The sequence below is a fragment of the Wyeomyia smithii genome, chromosome 3 (genome assembly GCF_029784165.1).
Source record: "Wyeomyia smithii strain HCP4-BCI-WySm-NY-G18 chromosome 3, ASM2978416v1, whole genome shotgun sequence".
NCBI classification, from domain to species: domain Eukaryota; kingdom Metazoa; phylum Arthropoda; class Insecta; order Diptera; family Culicidae; genus Wyeomyia; species Wyeomyia smithii.
In genome coordinates this window covers 183638902-183661614 of record NC_073696.1, presented here as the reverse complement: position 1 = coordinate 183661614, position 22713 = coordinate 183638902, and the positions used below count along the sequence as shown (strand labels likewise).

The window sequence follows — 22713 nt, the reverse complement described above, 5'->3', positions numbered from 1 at the left end:
CCGCCACAACGAAGAATTCTGCTTGAACGGTATTTCTGCCAGCAACTATGTCTGCCACGAATGATCCTCGAATTGTCAGTGCATTCTGGCTGCCATAAGCACGAAGAATCCGAGAGCTGCCTTTTTTAGACGATACTATTGTTATTCATTGGCTCTTCAATGCCTCCCAAGCTTCCTCGGTAACAAGATTGGCATCCGCCCCAGAGTCGAAAAGCATTTCAACACGGACTCCACCGACCATGCAAACGATTACGTTTGATTCATTGCCTGAATAGAAGGCATAGTAAACTTTTGTTTCTCTCTCGTCTTCGGGTGCAGATGTCGTGTCTTCCGTTCGTAAAACCTCATCTATCATTTGACGCGTCTGTCTGGTTCACGACCCATCGAATGTCGTCTCGTCTTGCGACATAGCATCACGAAATGGCCGTAGCTTTTACAATTTCTACATTGCTTTCCACGAGCAGGACATGCAGCTGAAATAGCAATGTGTCCTGGCCGACCACAATTATAGCACGACTTCTCAGATGATTTTACATATTGCGATACGGGTTGTCCTTTCTTATGCTTTACCTGCTCTACTTTGAAAACTTTTTCCGGAGGCTGAGAGGGAGACATGTCCTCGACTTGTTTATCTACACTTTCTTGCGCGATGCCCAGCGCTTCAATTTCAGGAAAACTCAACTCTTTCATCAAAAATATTCTGCGTACTTCGTTCGAAGAGCATCCCTCAACAACGGCGTCCGTAAGATAAATCTCGCATAGTATTTGGCTGCTTTCCCAGCCATACTTCTCAAAACCGCACTCTGCGACCTGTTGCTTCAGCCGAATGATAAAGTCGGCGAAACGTTCCCCCGACTTTTGTTTGATCGACCGAAGCTTGCGGCGCTCCGACGTACTTTGGTGACGCGGCTCGAAAAATTCATTTAATCTTTTAACCGCCAGATCGTACCACTTTGGTTGCAGCGTCACCAGCGGAACGTGATCATGACCTTTCAAATTTTTAAAAATCAACTGCAGTGCCGGGCCGCCGAAATGCAAAAGTTTTGCCCGCATGGCATGCTGGTCGGTTATATCGTAAGCCGCAAAATAGCACTCTAGTGATTCCTTCCACGACTTCCATTCTCGTCCCAGTTTACTCGCTTCGATTTGGTCACATCGGAAAGGCGGAATCGGTCGTGAGTCTTGCATCTGCAAATGGAAGTGTGATACAAGTTGATTATTTCACTCTACACACGTAGGCCAAATCTTAGGTACGACGTGTTGTGCGTGTTGCACACCAAATCACATTCTATTCAGGTGAATTCTACCAATTCACGCTAGCAGGAGAATTCTGCAAATTCTCGCAATTCGTTTTCAAAACGCTCACTTTATACTCAGGGAGATTCTTCTAAACTCCGCCATTATTGAAATTATTAACTGGAGGATTCTGCTAATTCTCGCAAACCGTCCCGGAAATTCAATTATCTCCGCTACTACTCACTGGAGAAACCTATCGATTCTCGCTATAATACTCGTGCCATTTTCATGGGATATTTTTGTTTTCTTCATAATTTGCAATGTGTACCAAATTGTCGGCGTCGTTCTATTAGAAAACTGAACGCTGACGACCCGAAAATCACACTTTGTTGTATTTCCCATTTTTTCAACAACGCTTTCTGCCATTACTTTTGAAGGAGAAAGAACTGTGTATTTGATATTTTCGATTAATTACCTTTTCTGCTATATCCTCGACGCCAGATTGTAAAATTACGAGCCGTCCTCTTTCGTGTCTGCTTCACTAATCCCCGATCAGAGCCGAACGTCCCCGCTTACACGTTCACCAAAACTTTCCCACTCCCAAGGTGGTTACTTTTTAGTTCGTACACCATAATTAAAGAATAAATAATATTAGGTGAACGGGAATCATCTTCCAGAAGGGCGCAATACACTATACAAGAAATGTTATGCCCCAATAGTTGCCACAATCGAATTTGACGTTTGTCAAATGAAATTTCAGCATAGGTTGCTTCTGTAAATCAATGGATTTAAACAGTGGTGCAAATACAAGAGATATACATTATAATATGATGGTGATTTCCATTAAACAGTTTTCAAACCAAGATCATTTCGTTGGAAAGTGTTAATCATTATGAAATCAACACTAAATCACTTTAATTTGCACTGTGATGTGATGAATTGAGTCAAGTGCAAAAATATTTGAAGTAATCGTGACATTTTGTTACAGTGTAAGAAACTTTTACTCTGCTCGCTCACTGCTGATAACCCAAAACTGAGTCAAAACCTAATCAGTTTGGCTAAAACCGTATCATAGACCAAAGAGACATACACGCTGCTTTATTTTAATTCTAATTTGATTAGGATCTACTCAGTTTGGTAATTTTATGCAAAATGTCAAAAAGTGAGTTATCGGGTACTGGATAATTGAGTAACATTTACCCAAATTTTCATAATTACCATGTTAACTCAGTTTTGAGTTATTATCCATGATGTTTACTCACCCCTGAGTATATGTATATGTCAAAAGTTTTCAACAGCGATATTATCTGTTTCCGAAGAACAATTGGTGTCGCTTTTTATTCGTTTGCTAGCAGTAAGTATTTGATCTTTCATCAAATCAATAATTTCCTAATCAATTACATTACAAACAACATGTAACAATATTCCATAACAATTTCAGCCCAACATCATAATTGCAGAGGATTTGAAAACATAAAAAACATCTCTTCAAAATGAACAACCGCATGTTGTGTGTCCTGCGATGCCGTTTTAAGTCGGGCTTTTATTCGTGATAATGAACGGAAACATTTGTATCGATGTACAGTGCCCAATACATGCAATCGATACAATTTAAATCCTTCGCAGTGTTTGGTGACGGATGATGACGGATTTTCTGCTGTGCGTACTGTACAAAAACATGAGCCACAGTTCACGGGCAACTGTGAACCGGTTGGTTGCCGCATTATATAAAGACACGTGAATGATTTAAAACTTTTATAATATTTCGATGAAAAATAAATATATGATTTTGATTGTTCTGAATTTATTTTATTTATTGAGTCAGATTTACAAAAACCAGAAATCATCAAATTTCCAAATTCAGGCAAACTGGGTAACTTGTACTCACTTTCGTTAATTCCTGGTTTGCATAAACAGAGTAGATTCTAATCAGTTTTTGACGTATGACGCCCTTACTCAGAAGTGAGTAACCGTAAAAGTACTCAAATTAGGGTACCTCCACTTTTTTCAAAAATAGGTCATATCTAACTCACTTTAGAGTAACAAATAATGAGCATGTAGATGAGTTGCAATTTCAATTTATTACAACAACACTGCAAAGAAACCCCGCGTAATTCTACAAATTGGCATGAGTCACAAAATGTAAACATCTCATAGATACGCTCATCGAATTGTCGAAGGTGACGAAAGCTTCACATTCACTTAATTTTTTTTAACATTGTTTATGTTGTACTTGACGTTCGTGAATTTTGACGAAATTAGTTATGCTATGCTTTGCTACTCGTTGTAAGTGAATTTTGAGGATATCAGGAGACGTATACAACAACGATTTTCAACGCAGTAATGTAAACCTCAGTTAAAAATAGCGTTTAGCGGTATTCACCAAAATAAATATTGTATCGTTTTTAAATAGAACTTAAATGGATGAGTGAAAATTTTCAAATTTGATTTTCTCAGTTCTTTACAAATATTAATAAATCAATTTAAACATTTAAGCAAACAATAGTGAAATTGATAATGAATGAGATCACAAACAATAATCTGCAACGGAAGCTACAAACCGAATAGGAGAACATTCTACAGCATTATTTGACGGCTGAGGCAGAATTATTAACCCAACCAGTTCCGCAAAGGGATTAAAGCTGTATAGTGGTTCTCAATCGACTATTAAAATTGGTACAAACAACAAATGAGTTGTGCTAATGATGACTAGAGTCAATACCTGACTTTATACATTTTGCTCGTAACACCTTTATAACGGTGCCATCTGATGACCTTAAAACTGTGATTATTAGCAAAATCGATTTATCATGCTCAATCCGCTAGATGAAAACGAAAACAAGATGGCAATACCGTTTAAGGATATTGAAAATTAGATGATAGTACCATACAATGATATTGAAAAACATGCTTCACCTTTCACCACCTTGTCGTCATCACCAAATTAACAGTATACAAATTAGTACACGCGTAGCGAAACTCGTGTCCGCTGCCTACTGCAAGAGTAACGTATTGTGTACTAGTCATCTTTGGTTATGCTTAAAAACATATTGTTGAAACGACTATGAACGATTAGTCATACTATCATCAAAATAAATAATTTATATCATGGTCATCTCACACATTGACATTTATTTTAGTCCTGTTGTAATAAATTATTGTTATTATCTAGACCATATAGATTAGTCTGTTAAAAACACCGCACAAATCTGACCAAGCCTAAAAAGATAGCAATTACCTTAATATTTTTCTGTGTGTGCTCATTAAATGTAGTTCACCCAACCGCCATCATACTCGAAGGGGCGCCACATTTTTGTTGCCCGTATTGTTGGTTGAGTTGGATATCTATGTTTCAATAATCTAAGACCGTATGTATTCAAAATTGAGTAGAAGTTGTTTTACTCATTTTTGAGTACCACCGAATGTTATAAAAATTGAGTAAACATTACCCATATTATACCTGATGCGCGATGCGTAAAAGTTACTCATTTTCGACTTCAATGAGGGAATTTCGGAAAAATTTCATTATTGACTCGAAATTATTATACTTTGTATTTTGAATGAATTTTATTTTAAAAAAGGCTTATTTCAAGAAATTTACCTTTATTCGCCGGGACACGGGAGATTTTTGAATTTATTCGCCGTATATCCAACCAACGAGTCCTGGTGAAAAAGAAAAATTGGCATTAGTTGCAGTCAATTATTTCAAATTATGAATTACCTACCGATAACAACTAATTTCAAACATTTCTTTTCCTTCGTTTTTCAGACGGTTTGCTTGATTTACTGTTTGCTTTTAATTGCAAAAAATGTTATTACAAGCACCAGTTACCCAATTATGAGTAACTTTGCCGCCTTGATCAATTTAATTCTACTCATTTTTGACGTCTTCGAACAACTGAAAAAAATGATTAAAATTCAACTCAGCCGCTGAGTAGCCCAGAGTAAGCGTGTGTACAGAGAATGACAATAACAAGTAAATTTTACTGTTTAAAGAATGTCAAATGCAGAGCGTGTGAATCAGAGATGCCAGACTTTTCTTTGGCAAGTCTGTATAATCCATAAAAATGTCTGTATAAGTCTGTATACCGCTGCGAAAAAAAGTTACCGATACATTGATACCTAATTATTTGTCGACCTGTCAGATTGTTTTGTTTTATTGCTTGTTTTGATTGTTCTTTTTCGAGTCTATCATAGTTGGTCGATTAATCGATAACTAATTTATCTTTTAAATCTAAGTAACACATAGAAGTAAGAGTCTTTCCCGTGATAAAAATCGTCGTTCGTCGTAATGTAGCTAAACTGATACATGATGGCAGAAGTCTCGCGGTTATAAAAATGGTACCTTCAAGGTTTGGGACATTTTAAGCAATTCTTCAACGTTGGATATTGCTCCGAATAGAACAAACGGTCTTTTCACCAATATAACCTGCATGGCAATCGATCGAGACAATCAGCTGTTTGTTACTGGGGGCGAAACAGGCAGATTAGTGCCCACAGGGCCGATGAAAACCCCGATAGCCTGACTCGATTCCCGTTGTCATGATTTCACTCTCAAAAACGCAAGATTAATATGTTCAGCAAAGTGTTCAGTTCCTAGTTCACTTTTTCCAGCAACGGCCACAGTGACTTTTGGTTTTTGTGTTCGTTTTTTTGTGTATACTGGTAAAACCATTATGCAGAATATCAGATATCTGTGTAATATCTGTATTATACTAAATGTCTGTATAAAATCTGTAGTTTGAATCTTGTTTTCATCACCGTTTGTTTTATTTTGCGGGTTTAAATTGATGCTTTTCGGTGAAACTAAACAACCTTTTTCTTATTTCTTTACGTTTCGACCTACTTGATTTCTTTCGGCCATCTTCAGAAACTTTATTGAATGAACAGAAAAACAGACAAAAAAAAACCAAAAAAAAACAATTACAACAAATTTTAAAAATTTTATAAAGGTACACTGACTAGTTCGCTGCCTTGCGTTAATCCATCAAAGCGCGCAATTTAAATCTAAATTATTTTCCCCCCCGGGGTGGTCATCAGCTGTTACTTATGTCACTCCTTTGCGTTCGTTTCTCATCCGTCGTCGTTGTGTGCGTTGTTGCTCGTTTTTTAGTTTGTATGCCAGGTTGTTGTATGTATTGGAGAAACCGTCCACTTCACGTTGTAGGTTCACTGTCGTTTTGCTGTTCATTTTTATGTGGAGCATTTCAGCAGATAGCCTGCTCGCATTGTTGTTGATTCTCTCTAGAATTCTCGTTCGAGAGAAGTCAAAACTGTGGCCATGCTCCAGAGTGTGCTGCGTGAGTCCCGTTGCTGATGTGTTAGTACGAATGGAGTTTTTATGTTGTCCAATGCGTTTTTCCAATGTTTGTGATGTTTGTCCTATGTAATGTTTGTCGTCACATGCGCCACATGGGATGCTGTACACAACATTTATTTGTTTCATTTTTGGTACAGCGTCCTTCAGTTTGGTGAAAACCACATTTTTCACCTTATCCGACGGCTTGAAAGACGCCGTGATATCAAAATTTTTCAGCATATTCCCCACCTTTTCACTGAGTCCCGGTACATACGGGAGCGAAACGTATTTCTTCGGTTGTTCGGTTTTTTGGTTGCCTTGGAGCGTGTTGTAGAGTAAGTGAACCCTTCTCTCCAGAGTACGTTGAATTAGCGCCTCCGGGTAGTTGTTGTTACGCAGAATTTTTCTCGCGGTCTTTATGCTCTCTATCCTACTCTCCACATCCGCGAGTTTCAGTGCGCGATCGACGAGTGCAATGGCAGTGTTAACCTTGTGAGTATGTGGACTCGCCGAATTATAGTCCAGATACCGACCTTATTGCTGGTTCGGGAACCAGATCTTTGCTATTTTTCCTCCCTTTCTAATGAGCGTGAGATCTAAGAACCGAAGGGTGCCTTCGATCTCATTCTCTATTGTAAAATTAATTTTCTCGTGTCCCTCATTAAACTCTTTCACCACTTTTTCGATCTCTTCTTTCTTCCCCACGACAAAACAGTCCACGTACCGTCGATAGGTTCTGAGCGATATATTCTGCTGTTTCAGACGTGCTATTGCTTCATTTTCTAGTTTTTCCATGATGATGTTCGCAACTACGGGTGATAAAGGAGATCCGGATAGACCATTAAGGCCAGTAGTATCCACTGTAGGGTCTGCAACTTACCGGATGGCACAATATTTAGCGGCTATTCTTGGTAAACTCGTTGGAAAACCCGAATTTCATGTTCGCAACAGCTTTGATTTTGCCGAAGAAATTTCACGAGTGCAAGTACCCGATGGATATGTCATGTATTCGTTAGACGTGGTATCTCTCTACACAAATGTGCCCGTAGAGGAGGTGTACGAATGTGTTGAGGAACGATGGGGAGAACTACAGGAACACACCACCATTCCTTGGAACAGCTTCAAAGAAGCAATGAAAACGGTCCTCGATGCATCTTTCTTCCAATATGAAGGAAAATTCTATGGGCAGAAAGCGGGGGTGCCCATGGGATCTCCTTTATCATCGGTAGTTGCGAACATCATCATGGAAAAACTAGAAAATGAAGCAATAGCACGTCTGAAACAGCAGAATATATCGCTCAGAACCTATCGACGGTACGTGGATGACTGTTTTGTCGTGGGGAAGAAAGCAGAGATCGAAAAAGTGGTGAAAGAGTTTAATGAGGGACACGAGAAAATTAATTTTACAATAGAGAATGAGATCGAAGGCACCCTTCGGTTCTTAGATCTCACGCTCATTAGAAAGGGAGGAAAAATAGCAAAGATCTGGTTCCCGAAGCAGCAATACGGTCGGTATCTGGACTATAACTCGGAGAGTCCACATACTCACAAGGTTAACACTGCCATTGCGCTCGTCGATCGCGCACTGAAACTCGCGGATGTGGAGAGTAGGATAGAGAGCATAAAGACCGCGAGAAAAATTCTGCGTAACAACAACTACCCGGAGGCGCTAATTCAACGTACTCTGGAGAGAAGGGTTCACTTACTCTACAACACGCTCCAAGGCAACCAAAAAACCGAACAACCGAAGAAATACGTTTCGCTCCCGTATGTACCGGGACTCAGTGAAAAGGTGGGGAATATGCTGAAAAATTTTGATATCACGGCGTCTTTCAAGCCGTCGGATAAGGTGAAAAATGTGGTTTTCACCAAACTGAAGGACGCTGTACCAAAAATGAAACAAATAAATGTTGTGTACAGCATCCCATGTGGCGCATGTGACGACAAACATTATATAGGACAAACATCACAAACATTGGAAAAACGCATTGGACAACATAAAAACTCCATTCGTACTAACACATCAGCAACGGGACTCACGCAGCACACTCTGGAGCATGGCCACAGTTTTGACTTCTCTCGAACGAGAATTCTAGAGAGAATCAACAACAATGCGAGCAGGCTATCTGCTTAAATGCTCCACATAAAAATGAACAGCAAAACGACAGTGAACCTACAACGTGAAGTGGACGGTTTCTCCAATACATACAACAACTTGGCATACAAACTAAAAAACGAGCAACAACGCACACAACGACGACGGAAGAGAAACGAACGCAAAGGAGTGACATAAGTAACAGCTGATGACCACCCCGGGGGGGGGAAATAATTTAGATTTAAATTGCGCGCTTTGATGGATTAACGCAAGGCAGCGAACTAGTCAGTGTACCTTTATAAAATTTTTAAAATTTGTTGTAATTGTTTTTTTTTTGGTTTTTTTTCTCTGTTTTTCTGTTCATTCAATAAAGTTTCTGAAGATGGCCGAAAGAAATCAAGTAGGTCGAAACGTAAAGAAATAAGAAAAAGGTTGTTTAGTTTCACCGAAAAGCATCAATTTAAACCCGCAAAATAAAATCTGTAGGCTTATGCGTGTCTGTATCGCAACACAGAAAGTCTGTATAATACAGATTTGTCTGTATATCTGGCATCTCTGGTGTGAATCATGTTATCCTGTGAATGACGTTTAAATTTCAGTGTGTAGATTGTCATTAAGGTTTCCACAACGTACTTTGTTAATGGCACCTCATTGACAATTTAAAGAAACAAAAAGTAAAGGACTCAAAGTGTAACACGTGAAAATCTTCTAGTTTTGCGATTCCTGTTTTGAGCCTGAAATTAGCTCGATTAAATCATATAATTAGTCAACAACGATGAGCACCAAACGAGGTGATGGTGGGCGTCGTACCCGCGCTCAGAAACACCAAAATACATTTGGTTTCAAAAATGATCTGCATGACAAGCACACGCCACTAATAAAACTTATCAATACGTTGAATGTCTGCGAAGTTTGCGAACGCTGTAAGGAAGTGATCGAATGGAAAATCAAGTACAGAAAATACAAACCTTTAACACAACCTAAATGTTGCAACAAATGCAACGAACGAAAGGTAAAACGGGCTTATCACGTACTCTGCCGAGACTGCCCTTTCCAATAAATGTTGCGCAAAATGTTTGGCGCCAGCTGATAAGACAACAATTGTTCCCCCGGAACCAACGGAGGAAGAAAAATTGAAGCTCAAAGTTGAGATGGATCAATTAATTAAGTCTTTACCAGAACGAAAGAGACGAACTTTCTTACGCTACATGAACAAAGGTAAAAAACAGGAAGAGAAGTATTCCGATGAAGAGGATGATGTACAACAACGAGGAAAGAAAAAACCGGAAACTGCGGTACGCACGAGAGAAGAATTGATGGAAAAATTCGAACAATTGAAATTAACAGCAAATGGAGATGATTCTTATTCCGATAATGATTCGGTTGATTACCCAGAGTCTAGTGACGACGATCTTTGTAGTTAAAATTATTTGTTATCAATACATGAATAGAACAATCCAAGTTATCAAAATTTATTTTTCTAATACATTAGTTTAAAGGCCCAAATCAAATGATTAACCGGTTCTATAAAATATGCACAACGCATCTATTTTTACGTTGAAAGATTTCAAAACAGAAAGTTGAATATTTTGCAGTAATCTTTCATATTTAGTAGTGCAGTTTGGGTATGAATTAAATTTAGTTTTGTTTATTTAAATGGCTTCTTTAAAAAAACTCAATCACTAAAGATGCTTACTCTAGATTTATCTGTAACATATAATAGGCTTATCACTATTGATGCAAACATTGTTTTGTTGACTTATTGTTGTAAACAGTGAACATGTCATTCTAATTTCCTATCAATACGGCGAACGAAACATACCCGGCATGGGCATTCCAATCGGACCCAGCGGATATGGCACTGCCCCGGTCGCTGTGGGTGGATAAAATCCACTCGTTCGAGTTGGGTTAGGTCCCATTCCAAAAGTAGGAGTTCCATGCAGACCATGTGCCGCCGATTGATTCAGCCCATTCCGAACTAATTCGGTCATTTTCTCCGCTTTTAGCTTACGACTGTGCATCGCTTTACGTGAGCTCATAAATTGTTCCAAGTACACGTCGATTGTGATATCGTTGTCGAGAAACTGTTTCACGATTTTCTCGGACTCTTCTTCGCTTTCTGCGGCAGCCGCGTGCAGTAAAGCTAGAACAGTATCAGGATTTATGCTGCTGGATTTCTCTTCTGCAAAACAGTTTTCTTTAGTAGCTGAGTGATGATAGAATAGTGCTATAAAATCTTACTTAAATCACCGGATTTTTCCTTTACTGAGGCTGCTAGAACACGCCCTTGATCTGAAAGATCATTAACCCGTGCGCGGAGCTCAATTAATTTTGGTTCTTTGTTCAGGTTGCTTTCAGCTAGGCTACGATTTTCGCCAAGAACAATTTCTTTTTCAGATTCGAGTGTTTCAACCTGAATAAAAAAAAACAAATCGAATACGCCATAAACACAAGTGACTCATACATTTTTTTAAAACTTACTGCTTGATTAACTCTTTCGTCTAATTTTCCATCATCGTTAAGTAGATCCTTCAGCTCGTCAGAGCTAAGATTATGCAGTGTACGCACTGCTTGGTTTAAATACTGCTGATACATTGATATATTTAATTTGTCAACTTAACAGTAATCTTTTTAACAGTATAGATTAGAAAAGTACACAATTTAACAATTCTAGTAACGTAGATTAGCAACTTTGTGTTTTTAACTTTACTGTCAAGTGTCAATCTAGTGTATTTTAATCAGGGATGCCAGGTCATTTTTTCAAATGTCTTCACGTTCCAATAAAAAATGTCTTCACATGTCTTCCAACCCGAGATGGCTCGTTAGGACCGAAAAAAGGTTACCACCTCTGCCAAAATGCGGGTCATATCACATATTTTGGAATGTCTTCACATATTTTTGAATGTCTTCCATTTGTCTTCACAAACAAAGATGTCTTCACCGCAGGGTAAATGTCTTCCATTTGAAGACATGTCTTCCAATCTGGCATCGCTGATTTTAATATTTTTGATAAATTCGGGTTATTCGCGTTGAAAGAGATTTCGAAGGCTGTTCGCACCTACGTGAACTCTCATATGCAATTGTCAAAATGTGCGTGATGACAAAAGCAAAAATATTTCCTTCCTTTTTTTTCGCATGCAAAAACCAAACAAATATCAGCAACACCGTCAACGCGAATGATAACAGTAGATTACACTCAGAACTGAAAAGGACTGCATTTAGGTTTCATTCAACTCAGGTATCCTGAGAGGTACACGGTAAGAGTCGAAAACTCAATAATGGATAATACTGTACCCATTTTTTACTGTCATTTGCGGCTGTCAAAAATATGGGTAAATTTAAAAATGTGAAATGGGTAAAATTGTACGGATTAGAAAGACATGTTCTTAGAAAAAAAGTCATTGTTTACCCAGTAATGGGTAAACAATGAGCAATTGCTGAATTCGAAAAGCACATCTATTTTGTAGTATTTTCTATAGATTCGTGGTCAAGGGTCATCTAAAATTACTGGTATTTTCTACCTTCTTTGGCTTGACTACTATTTTTTACTATGCAAATTTTCAAACTTTTATGGTTCGATGCCAGAAATTTAATAAGTGTATACAAATAAAAGAAGTGTGTTTTTCGATATGTATTTGAAAACTAGGGATATGTTTGGCTCACAACATTTATTTGATATGGTAATACATATTAAGGAAATTACAATGAAAAAAAAAATATAATTCACATAATGTCATAAAAAGTGACAAAATAAAAATCTTTCTGCGTTCTCGGCTGACCACGAAAAAAAACTGTTCTACTTCGATAATTAAAAGATAGATCTGCTCTATTCCATTCAACCATGTGGCATATCTTTTTATGCAGTTGCTCTTTGTTCTATTACATTATTTCAAAGGAACTGGTAATCGTGTGCAACTGTAATGTATTCGAGCTTACTATTCATCTAGCTTCCAGTTATAACAATCCCATAGTGATGAGTGTATAGATTCTGAAACATTTTGTATCTTCTAATGAATTCTTCCAGATTTTTCAGCTCAAATTTTAAAGATATGCATTTTGGGAAATGTACATCTAAGCAATGAACCTAGAAACATATTTACGTTGAAAGGTATTCGTCGAAAAGGGGTTGTCAAATATAACCGCCGAAAAAACCCTCAAAAACAAAATAAAAACAAAGAATACATCCCAAAAGTGACCATTTTGTATTCACTTCTCACAAACCAATGGGCAGGTCTCGGCGGCCAAACTGTGTTTTGGACATATATACGATACCTAACGAACATTTTGATGTATTGCTCTTACGTAAATTCGCCTAAGAACATTGTTGAACTGACGAACGAAAATACATTGGTGATATCGATTTATATCAAAATGTACCTATTTTACCGTTGACTCAGTCGTTAACAACACAATACAACATTCTTAAAACCACTAAAAAAGGCTCAAAATTCCTTGTTTTTGGACCTCCATATCAAAAAACCACTTTGGAATTCTTAAATTCACTTAAAAGTGGTGAAATTGCACTTAACCTAATAGCATACTTCTAACAGCTGTTTAAAAGTGTAAACTATGTGCACTTCCAAGTCCCACAGTAAACAATTCCTTCGTAATACAACACAATAATTGATGCCACTGTTAGCTTCAGACTACAAAGGATGCTGAGAGGTAAAGAAATACCAAAATAATGAAATTTGATTTTTGGCTTTATGACCTATGGGGGAACCACTGTGCGTCGATCGGTGCACCTGTGTAGGTTATAACCTACCAGGGAATTCTTCTACTAAATATCCCTGTACGCGCTTTTGGCGCGGAATTAATACACAAGATAACGGTGGACTAACTGACTTTATTTTCGTACATCACTACTTAAATATACCCTACCGGTAACTCAGAGAGAGAGACTTTCTCCACTCTCTGTTTACCTTACTAATCTCTTAACCTATAATCTAGTACCGCATGTACGATAGAACGCATGCGAGAGCATCAACACCGTTGAACCGGCGACTTCTGTTTTGTTTACAACAGTTTTGTGTTTATTTTATTCGAGTTTGTTTGCCTGTAGCACAGCAGAAGGCTGCGCGAAGTTCTTTGCCGCCTATTGCATAATCTGTTGATACCTAGTATGTTGACAGAGCCGTACGCGGTCCTTTGTCAAGGAAACCAAATGTTTCGCCAACGTTTGCTTAGCAGAACCGTTCGCGGTCTTTCTTCAAGATTTTTCCTGCTTTCTTTACAAATGATCTTGTTTTTAGGGGACAACGGCAGGCGGCCGTGTCCTGGTTCTACACTCTACCTGTTTTTCATTTCTTTCAACGGAAGGTTTACTGTTTTTCGGACTAAGCTAAAATGTACCGTATCACAAAATTCTGCGTGACGGAACATAAAGTATTTTCTGCGCGGGGTGTGACGTCACACACCAACAAACAGGGCCAGTAGCAGACAGCAGAACAGCAACTAACAGCAACCAGCAACACGCAGCAGATGATCCAGAGGGGCACTTTCTTCAGGTAAGTAATTACACCGGTAAGTGATTAAGGTTCACTAGATTTTAACTTTGACTTTATTAGTCTGACAATTTTATTGCAAATAAAACTACTGCTAGCGAAACCACTCTATAACTTACTTACTTCAGCAGCCTAGAGCCGGGGTGGCTCGTGCCGTATCAAGAATTTTCCTCCATTTTACTCGCTCCTGGGCTACTCGTCGCCAATTTCCTAGACGTCTCGATACTCGCAGATCCGCTTCAACCTGGTCAAGCCATCTAGCACGTTGGGCCTCTCTATTCCTGGTGCCGGTGGGGTCCTTGAAGAGAACCGATTTTACCGCGCAGTCATCCGGCATCCTCACGACATGCCGACCCATCGTAGCCTCCCGACCTTCATCAGGTGTGCAATGGGAATCTCTCCAAGTAGTGTCTGAAGCTCGTGGTTCATACGCCTACGCCACTCTCCGCTTTCGGTTTGTACTCCACCAAATAATGTCCGCAACACTTTCCGTTCGAATACGGCCAGTGCGCGTATGTCCTCTGTGAGCAGCGTCACGGTTTCGAGTCCATAGAGAACTACGGGTCTAATTAAGGTTTTGTACATCGTCAGTTTCGTGCGGCGGCGTATGCTCCTGGATCGAAGCGTCCTGCGAAGGGCAAAGTAGGCTCGATTTCCAGCTTGAATACGTCGTTGGACCTCCTTACTTGTGTTATTGTCGGCGGTTACCAGAGATCCCAAGTATACGAACTCCTCTACCACTTCGAGTTCGTCGCCGTCCATGACCACCGTCCGTGGGAGGCGAATGTTAGTTTCTTTCGAGCCTCTTCCTATCATATACTTGGTTTTCGACGCATTTATTTCTAGTCCAACTCTTCTAGCTTCCACTTTTAGTCTGGCGTAGATTGCCTCCGCCGTCGCTGAGTTTCTTGTAATAATGTCCAGGTCGTCTGCGAAGCCTATGAGTTAACTACTTTTGCTGAAAATCGTGCCACTCGTTTCGATGCCCGCCCGTCGGATTACACCCTCAAGAGCGATGTTGAACAGTGTGCAGGATAATCCATCTCCTTGTCTCAACCCTCTATAAATATTGCTCAATTCATATCAGTGTGTGTGCAAAGTGTAGTCTACACAAAAATGGGCCTCAACTCAAAGTGCGTTCACTGCCGAATTCTAAACAATTCTAAACATTTTATGCCTAACCTGAACAAAGGGTTTTCTTTTTTCACCGTGTAAGTCCCACGTCACCATTTCATACAACCCTACACTCTGAAAAAAATGCACGTAAAATTTACAGGGAAAAGTGGCTGATTCTCATCCACCTTTTTTTCACGTAACTTTTGCCGATTTCTCGTCGCCGTTCATGTGTTAGTGTGTTAGTGTCAACTTCAGTTTCAATCGTCTACGTGTTGGTCAGGTAATAATAACCTGATTTTCACGTACCTTTTTACGTTATATTTAGGTGAAACCAAAAACAGAACGCATAAACCTCACATGATTTTCACGTACTTTTTACGTGTTATTCAGATGGAATCTACGTGAATTTTAAGTAAATAGACTAGACAACGCATATAAAAAATATAATTTATTTTCAAATACTAAAAAATAATTACTTATTTAAAATCGAGATTCCAACCGAAAAAAAAACAGGGATGACCTGAAAGATGTCGACCGTCCAACCGGCAGGAGGTGTTCCGCTCAAAAATGAACATATTTTTTTCGATATTATACACGATATGGTAAAATAATAATTCAAAATTTTTTACTAAAACTATTCTTATAGTATAAATATGTTATTTTGCAGTAGTTTCCAGTTGTTCAGGTATCATTTCATGAATGGTATATCTATAATGATTTATATTCTGATAATCGTTCGTGGAATATTCGTGATATTGTTTTGAATATAAAGATCCCAAGAAACAATTTTTGTTTTGAAAACGTTTGTCCAATTGCTTTTAATCAGCACATGCTGTATAGCTGTTCCCGAAGATCATCAAGAAATTTCTGTTCGATGCTAAATCAGTGGATTTCGGAGAATTTAACCAACACCATGCTGCTTGCCAACGCTGAATATGCGTTTATTTGGTTATTGCCAAGGAAACTTATCAACGTGTATTCGACTTGCAGTTACATGAATAGCACACATACGTTTATTTAACCATTATTCAACGTTTAGAAAACATTATCCAGCTTAAAAATCGTTGATTATGCGTTTTTGCGACAAGTATGGAAAGCCTTGTTGATCATTTGCTGAATAATGTTATTTGAAAAACGTTTATTCAATTCATTAACACAATGTTGTATAAGCTATTAAAGATATGTTTATTTTGCCATGTATAAAAAATATTTTTACACAAAAAGATTAATTTATGCTTCAGATTATCACCATTTTAACGAGTTTGGGTATTTTAACTTTTGTTAGTCTGGTTGAAGTGTTGTATTTGTTTTATTATAATCAACTATATACAATCGAATTTATTTACCCCGCCTGGACTTGAACTCCTGACGCGTTGAACGAGAGCCATCGACGAATGCATCTGAGCTAATCTGGAATATGACGTTGGCAGTTCTTTTGGTGTATGTAGTTTTACAAATCGAAATCTGTTGAACGTGGAACAACTGTTGCTCAGATATTGCATAAGTGGCGAATAGCAGTTTCTTATACGCTACTTTGCCTAACGATAGTATTGTACGAGATGAAAAAAAAATTTAAAAGACTTCTGTTTGAGTTGTTGACTTTATATGGAACGAGCATTACAGTAATATAATTACATAATTACGGAAGAAATAAATTATCTCCGAATGCGCGTACCCCTCGACACTGAATTGAAAATACTGGACACTGTACGTTCGTCGACGTTTTTGTTTTCCAATAATTTCAGCTTTCGTTGCCGTGAGTGTAGTCAGCCTTCTTAAGCGGCTTTGTGTACGAAAATTCTTATTACTATGCAAGGTGAGTTGTTCAACTGCAATAATTTGAAATATTTACTAAATTCAATACCCTTCAACATCAACTACAGATTACTACTGCATTGTGCAGACCCTAGAGGCCAGTCGACCAGTCATTACCGTAGTTCCCCATAAATGGATTAATGGTCAATATTTACTGTGGCCCCCAAAGAAAGCTGAAGAGCTGATGAAAAATCCTTCAAGTAAACCCCAGCAAAATTGGACTAAAATTCCTTGTACAGTAAAAAGAAAATTCATTCCATCACTTGCGGAAGCCGAAATCGAATTTGAATACTTATCCGGATACACAACCGACACATCTGACATACCAGTACTCCCGAGAAAGAGAAGTAAGAACAAGGCAGAGAAAAAGGTGCAAGGCTTGGATCTCAACTACCTTCTCGAAAATAATGGTTGGTTCCACTATAAATTTGGTTAAAAATGAAAAATTTCTAAAACGCCATTCGACTATTATCTAAACCTATCCTATTTTGTAGAAGCATCAGAATTTTTGGTGGTTGGTAATATACCGACACTTAATGCTAATAATGATCAAAAGATATTATCGCCCACACTGTCCAACGATAATACTGAAAATGTTGCCTTTGGACGAGAAGATGTTTCTCCGATTGATGAAATTGAAACAGTGCAAATAGTGACAACCCCTAGCATAATTCCTGAACCTGTTCAAACAGTTACGCAGCATAACGGAGACAGTATTACCTTTGAACAACCAACTTTATTTACCCATCACATCGATCAGGTAAGTGTATTGCAGATTACATCCGTTTATTTTAAGCAATTCTGATTGGTTTGTATTTTTTAAATACCATAGGTGACAAATACTGAAATATTGGAAAAGATTGATGAGGCCAAAGCTGAAATTGTTTCCACCGTGTTACATGCAATGGAGAACATTGTAACAAAAACCATCTCCGTTCTGAAAAGCGATTTTGATACGAAAATGCAGTATTTACAGAGCGCTAGTTCTTCTCAGGCAGTGGAGAACAGTTTTGTCTTTACACCTGTTTCAACCGTCGAGCAGCTACTCGAGCTCGAATGTAAGCTAGAAGATTCGGTATATTCAAAAAATGTGGTATGTTTACCTTGCTTCGCTCTGTCACAAGATAATTGATCAAAGGGATATTATAAAATAACTAGATACAAAATATTTGAGATATTTTTTTTTGCATAAGAATCACAGCAATGCTGAAATATTCAATGTTTCAATTGAAAAATGTAATTTTTTTACTCACACTATTTACCTTTACGAATGGATCAATTACGCTTCATGGGGATATAAGTTAAAAATGCCAAAGGAAATATTAGGATTTCCAAAATTGGACCATAAATATTTTAAGCCCTTACATAAAATTACATGCGAAGGTCCAAAATATGTAAGGGACCAATTTAAATATGTTACCCTAAAAATAATTACAAAGATAATTAAAACTATTTTTCTACTGTTTTATAGAAAACTTTCATGCTAAACCACATCGGCAACACAGCAGATACCGTGAACGGGCAAAATTCTTGCTATGAGCTCGTCGACAAATTTTTTTAAAGAAAATTGATGCTGCTGTGCTCGTGGACGGGAGCAAGCAAGACGGAAACAAATAAGTGCGCACTACGGGTACACAAGAACGTACTAAACACTTTTTACAATATTATCAAAGATATAAATGCGAGCTTTACTGTCAAATTAATGGAGGAATTCTTCAAGTCTGTCACAAGAAACTCAAGAAAGCGCAGCGAAGCAAAGGGGTTGAGATGCTCCACCATTCACCGCAGATCAAAAATGCAAGCTGTTTCAGCTGTAATCAATGGTAAAAAACAAAATGAATATTGAACAATGAGAATCTGATGATCTCTTATTTTTATTTTAGCTAATGAAGACAGTACACTTACACCGACTGGAACTGAAACTGGCACAGATGAGGAAAATGAATACATCGTAACATAAAAACTAAAAAAGTAAGAGAAATAGGAGAAACCAAAAATTGATAATTTTTCTTTATCCGATGTTAAAATGGTATATTGTTTCAAATAAATGATAAAACTACAATGTAGAGTTTTTATTTATTTAACAGTTTCAATCATTTTACCTTGGGTAAAGTATGTTGAAGTGGAGTGAACTCAAACTCGTTACCTTTGTATCTAATAGCTACTAGTTTACAAAATACATCGTCGAGTTTATAGGAGTTTTCAGAATTAAAATACAATTTATTTACTTTATATATATGCAAGTATGATGAACGTATAGGTTTAGGAAAAAATAATTCTGGTTTTTGAACCAGTCTAGCCGTTATTATAATTTTTCTATTTTCATCCATGCATGCCGATGTCATTCGAGCTATTTCTTTTGTTTTTGTCAAGAACCAAGAATTTTTAAAGTTTGTGCTAAGAAAAAAATCACTTTTAATATAACACTGAACAATATTGCCTATCCTCTTGATCGCTGGATATTCAGCATGTTGTATCTTTAGAGGTAAACTGCTCTTTTCGGTGATTCGATTAGCAACTTGTTCCAAACTGTTTTGTCCATGTCGCAGCTGCCTCTTAATTTGGAATAACGCGTTTTCGAAAGGATATGACGATATAGATGGTAGTGGTCCAAATCGTATTACATCGCCAACGATGTGCTCCAAGTTATGAACATTGCTAGTAACACATTCTGCACCATAAATATTTTTAAACTCTATGATGTAACACTCGAACATGTGTTGAGCGAGTGATAAATATTCCGTATAAATGCTACATGAGCATATGGTTACGGCAACGAAAAGTACCAAGAAGTGGTTATAGACATGGCTGCTAAGATAATCTTTCAATACAACAATGCCTACATAGTTCAAAAAGGCCCTCCATTCCGAACCTTTCCAAAACGCTAAGCAGTCCATGCCTCGCAAGGAACGGTGTATCTCCGATGGTAGTTTTGTTCTTAATATCGCATTTGTCAGTTTTGCTATATCACTGGCACACATTTTAGCTTTAAAACCAAGAGTTCCATCTCGCCATCCTACAAGACATCGTTTCATTATGCCTAGGTCTAATAAATGAAGTGAGTCAGCCACCACAAAATCTTTAATCATGTCTAACCCAGGTATCTTAAGAAGTGGAGAATCCTCCTTGTGATGTCTTCCGTATTCTTTCCGACGGAACTTCTCATCTGTTCTGAGCACGCAGTTGAGTTTGGAAAATGTAACTGTACGGGATACATAGGAATATTCGCCTTCAATGGTACACTTCAAGCATCCGTTAATTCCATTGAAATTTGTAGTTCCTGCAATTTTACCCATAATTAGAAATAGTAATAGCTAAATGTTTTGAGATAACATAATAGTAACAATTTCAAGGTTTTTAAAATATATGATGACAATTCAATCTTCCCTACTGTGAGAAGCAAACATTGTTGTTGATTTACAGCTATTATTAGGCGGATTTCAGCTGAACTATAGCCTAATAAGCTGTTATTCATCAAAAATGTTTTGGGGTATCATTTCCCCTTTTTTTTGTTTGAATACAATGTTACCAACATTCAATTCCTTTGCTCTTTCTGCTTTCTCAATTCTTTTTCTATTTTCACTTCTCTTTCCTATTTACTATCTTTCTGGTGTATGTATGCGTGTGGCGGAGGGGGGAGATTGAGGGTGTGTGTGTATAATCAGGGTGTCGACTGCCCAGCGAAAATAAAATTCCCTGACTTTTCGAGGTTTTTCCTGATTTTCCAGGAAATTGATACCCTGATAATACTCCTTCTTTGAACAATATTCTGGAAATTTTCAATGTGTGGTCTCTCATATATGTCTCCGAATTTCGACTAATTACCTTTTATGAATGCACGAGCAGGCGAATCGCATACAATACATCTGATTTTTACTCCAACAGCATGATTGTTTACTTTCACGCCTTTCGACAGAACAGAAATCAATTCTTCGACAAATGGTGTTAAGTATTCTGTGATGTTTTGTGGCTTTATTTTACCTAAAAATATTCCAACTGTCATTGGTGGGATATGAGGCATTTGATGTACATTGCACAGAATAGGCCAGAATTGATATTTCGAACTCCTGTGAATTGGCAGACCATCTATATTAACGTTCAGTTCAATTTGTATGTCCTCTGTTAGATGTTCGAAACTCTTTTTCAAACAGATTTCAAGTCCTTGGTGCCAGTATTGACCGCCTGATATTGATTTGAATGTCATGCCAGTTCTCTGGGGGGTTCTCATCAACGTTCGTGGATCCATAGGGAGGTCTTTGTCTCCATAATCGTGACGGATAATTGATAAAATTTCCTTTAGTGCGCGATGTGTGATATTGAAGTCACAGGCCCAGGAGCGAATAGCATTAGTAGTATCACGAGGACTGATTTCTTTCACAGTTGTGTCGAGTGGTTCAACGATCACTGAACTTGTGGACATTCGGAGCGTACTGTTAACCAACTGATTATCTGCAGAATCAGGTGATGAACCAATAGATTGTGCTACCAACATAGAATATCCGTTAAAAACAGTTAGAATTTGAGCACTGTCATGACTCACCATTGGAATCGATCGAAAAAGTGGGAAATTCTGAACTCGGCACGTAATCCGCTACGTAAGAAGAATAGGAAATAATTGCACAAAAATTACCTTATGAAACAAACATACTCACCCCGGACAGGATGCACCTTATTCTCAATGGGGGAAGAATCATGAGTTTGTTTTGATTCAATCCCATTTTTCACTGCTGTGTTAAGCAGTGCCTCATATTCAATGCGCTTTTTTTTGCATGCTCTATGAAACGATCCACTCTTTTTATACCTTTTAAATGATTTTCCATTCATATTCACTAGTCAAAAATCGTACAGAATTTTATCTACTGGCGAATCAAAAACAAAATGTTTGACAGAAGATTGTAGCATTTAGATTACTTTTATAAAACGGTTAATCAAAGAGTTCAATTTTTCTTGTACAACTGTAATATTATTGTATGAAACGTTTTGCCAACGTTGATGAACTTATTATTATTATTCATTGATTTTTTTTTCCATATGCATATGTTTATTCATTTAGATATCCCTATATCTATCTTCCGAGATATCCCTATATCTATCTTCCGACACATGTTCTTTTTCTAAAAAACGTTTAAAAAGCCACAATTTATCTATAACATAACTATGCTGACTTGAAGAGTTCAGTATTAGTAGTCGAAACGTTTGTACAATTTATATTTCTGCGCATTTGTCTCACCAGCACCGGCTACTACTGCACTACACTTTTTCCACTCTTATTTTATTTAATATTGCCGAATTGTACCTTGAAACGTTTGAAGCGCTTTATTTTAACACTTAGTTATTAGTGTTACTAAAGCTGTGCTGTAAACGTTCGAACAACACTAGTTGAGCTAGAGTTTTGTTATCGAATAAATGCTCATATAAAAAATGATATAATGTTTATACAACATATAATTCAACGTTTGTGTTTATTCAGCACCGGTTGCTTCTATACAGCATTTATTCAACTCTTCATTTGATAAAGGCCTCCGAATTGTTCCTTGGGATTGTTAGTGGCGATTTCTTTATTTTTTGCAAAATCATGTTTTTGTTTTTCAGCTGCAGATATCATCACTTGCCAGCCATCTTGCACATTTCTTTTTGTGACTGGTCAT

At 37.7% G+C, this 22713-nt stretch overlaps 6 protein-coding genes and 2 long non-coding RNA genes across 8 annotated transcripts; 4 read left to right on the top strand and 4 right to left on the bottom strand.

Annotated features, from left to right (window-relative positions):
- Positions 1–351: 351 nt before the first annotated feature.
- LOC129728908 (uncharacterized) lies at positions 352–1188 on the bottom strand. Its single transcript, XM_055687382.1, has one exon. The coding sequence runs from the start codon at positions 1186–1188 to the stop codon at positions 352–354; it is 837 nt and encodes a 278-aa protein (XP_055543357.1).
- A 6143-nt stretch (positions 1189–7331) lies between these two features.
- Positions 7332–8669, top strand: LOC129728907 (uncharacterized). Its single transcript, XM_055687381.1, has one exon. It carries the CDS (start codon positions 7332–7334, stop codon positions 8667–8669), a length of 1338 nt encoding a protein of 445 aa, XP_055543356.1.
- A 597-nt stretch (positions 8670–9266) lies between these two features.
- Positions 9267–10091, top strand: LOC129727829 (uncharacterized protein C9orf85 homolog). The gene is given in 2 exon segments (XM_055686042.1): positions 9267–9677; positions 9679–10091. Coding segments are annotated over 2 exon segments (648 nt in total). The 5' UTR covers positions 9267–9405; the 3' UTR covers positions 10055–10091.
- A 170-nt stretch (positions 10092–10261) lies between these two features.
- Positions 10262–11356, bottom strand: LOC129727828 (uncharacterized). Its single transcript, XM_055686041.1, has 3 exons — positions 11112–11356; positions 10872–11043; positions 10262–10812 (listed from the first exon to the last, which is right to left on the bottom strand). The coding sequence occupies exons 1-3, from the start codon at positions 11223–11225 to the stop codon at positions 10430–10432; spliced, it is 669 nt and encodes a 222-aa protein (XP_055542016.1). The 5' UTR covers positions 11226–11356; the 3' UTR covers positions 10262–10429.
- A 6080-nt stretch (positions 11357–17436) lies between these two features.
- On the top strand, positions 17437–17960 carry LOC129732936 (uncharacterized). Its single transcript, XR_008729390.1, has 3 exons — positions 17437–17475; positions 17560–17825; positions 17898–17960. It is a non-coding gene; the product is annotated as an uncharacterized LOC129732936 (long non-coding RNA).
- Positions 17961–18169: 209 nt separating this feature from the next.
- LOC129732116 (uncharacterized) lies at positions 18170–19127 on the top strand. The gene is made up of 2 exons (XR_008729179.1): positions 18170–18888; positions 18949–19127. It is a non-coding gene; the product is annotated as an uncharacterized LOC129732116 (long non-coding RNA).
- Positions 19128–19158: 31 nt separating this feature from the next.
- LOC129728906 (uncharacterized) lies at positions 19159–20205 on the bottom strand. The gene is made up of 2 exons (XM_055687380.1): positions 20162–20205; positions 19159–20111 (listed from the first exon to the last, which is right to left on the bottom strand). Exon 2 carries the CDS (start codon positions 20098–20100, stop codon positions 19159–19161), a length of 942 nt encoding a protein of 313 aa, XP_055543355.1. The 5' UTR covers positions 20101–20111; positions 20162–20205.
- A 22-nt stretch (positions 20206–20227) lies between these two features.
- Positions 20228–22594, bottom strand: LOC129728905 (uncharacterized). The gene is made up of 5 exons (XM_055687379.1): positions 21718–22594; positions 21606–21656; positions 20891–21547; positions 20281–20345; positions 20228–20236 (listed from the first exon to the last, which is right to left on the bottom strand). Exons 1-5 carry the CDS (start codon positions 21887–21889, stop codon positions 20228–20230), a joined length of 954 nt encoding a protein of 317 aa, XP_055543354.1. The 5' UTR covers positions 21890–22594.
- Between the last annotated feature and the right edge of the window lie 119 nt (positions 22595–22713).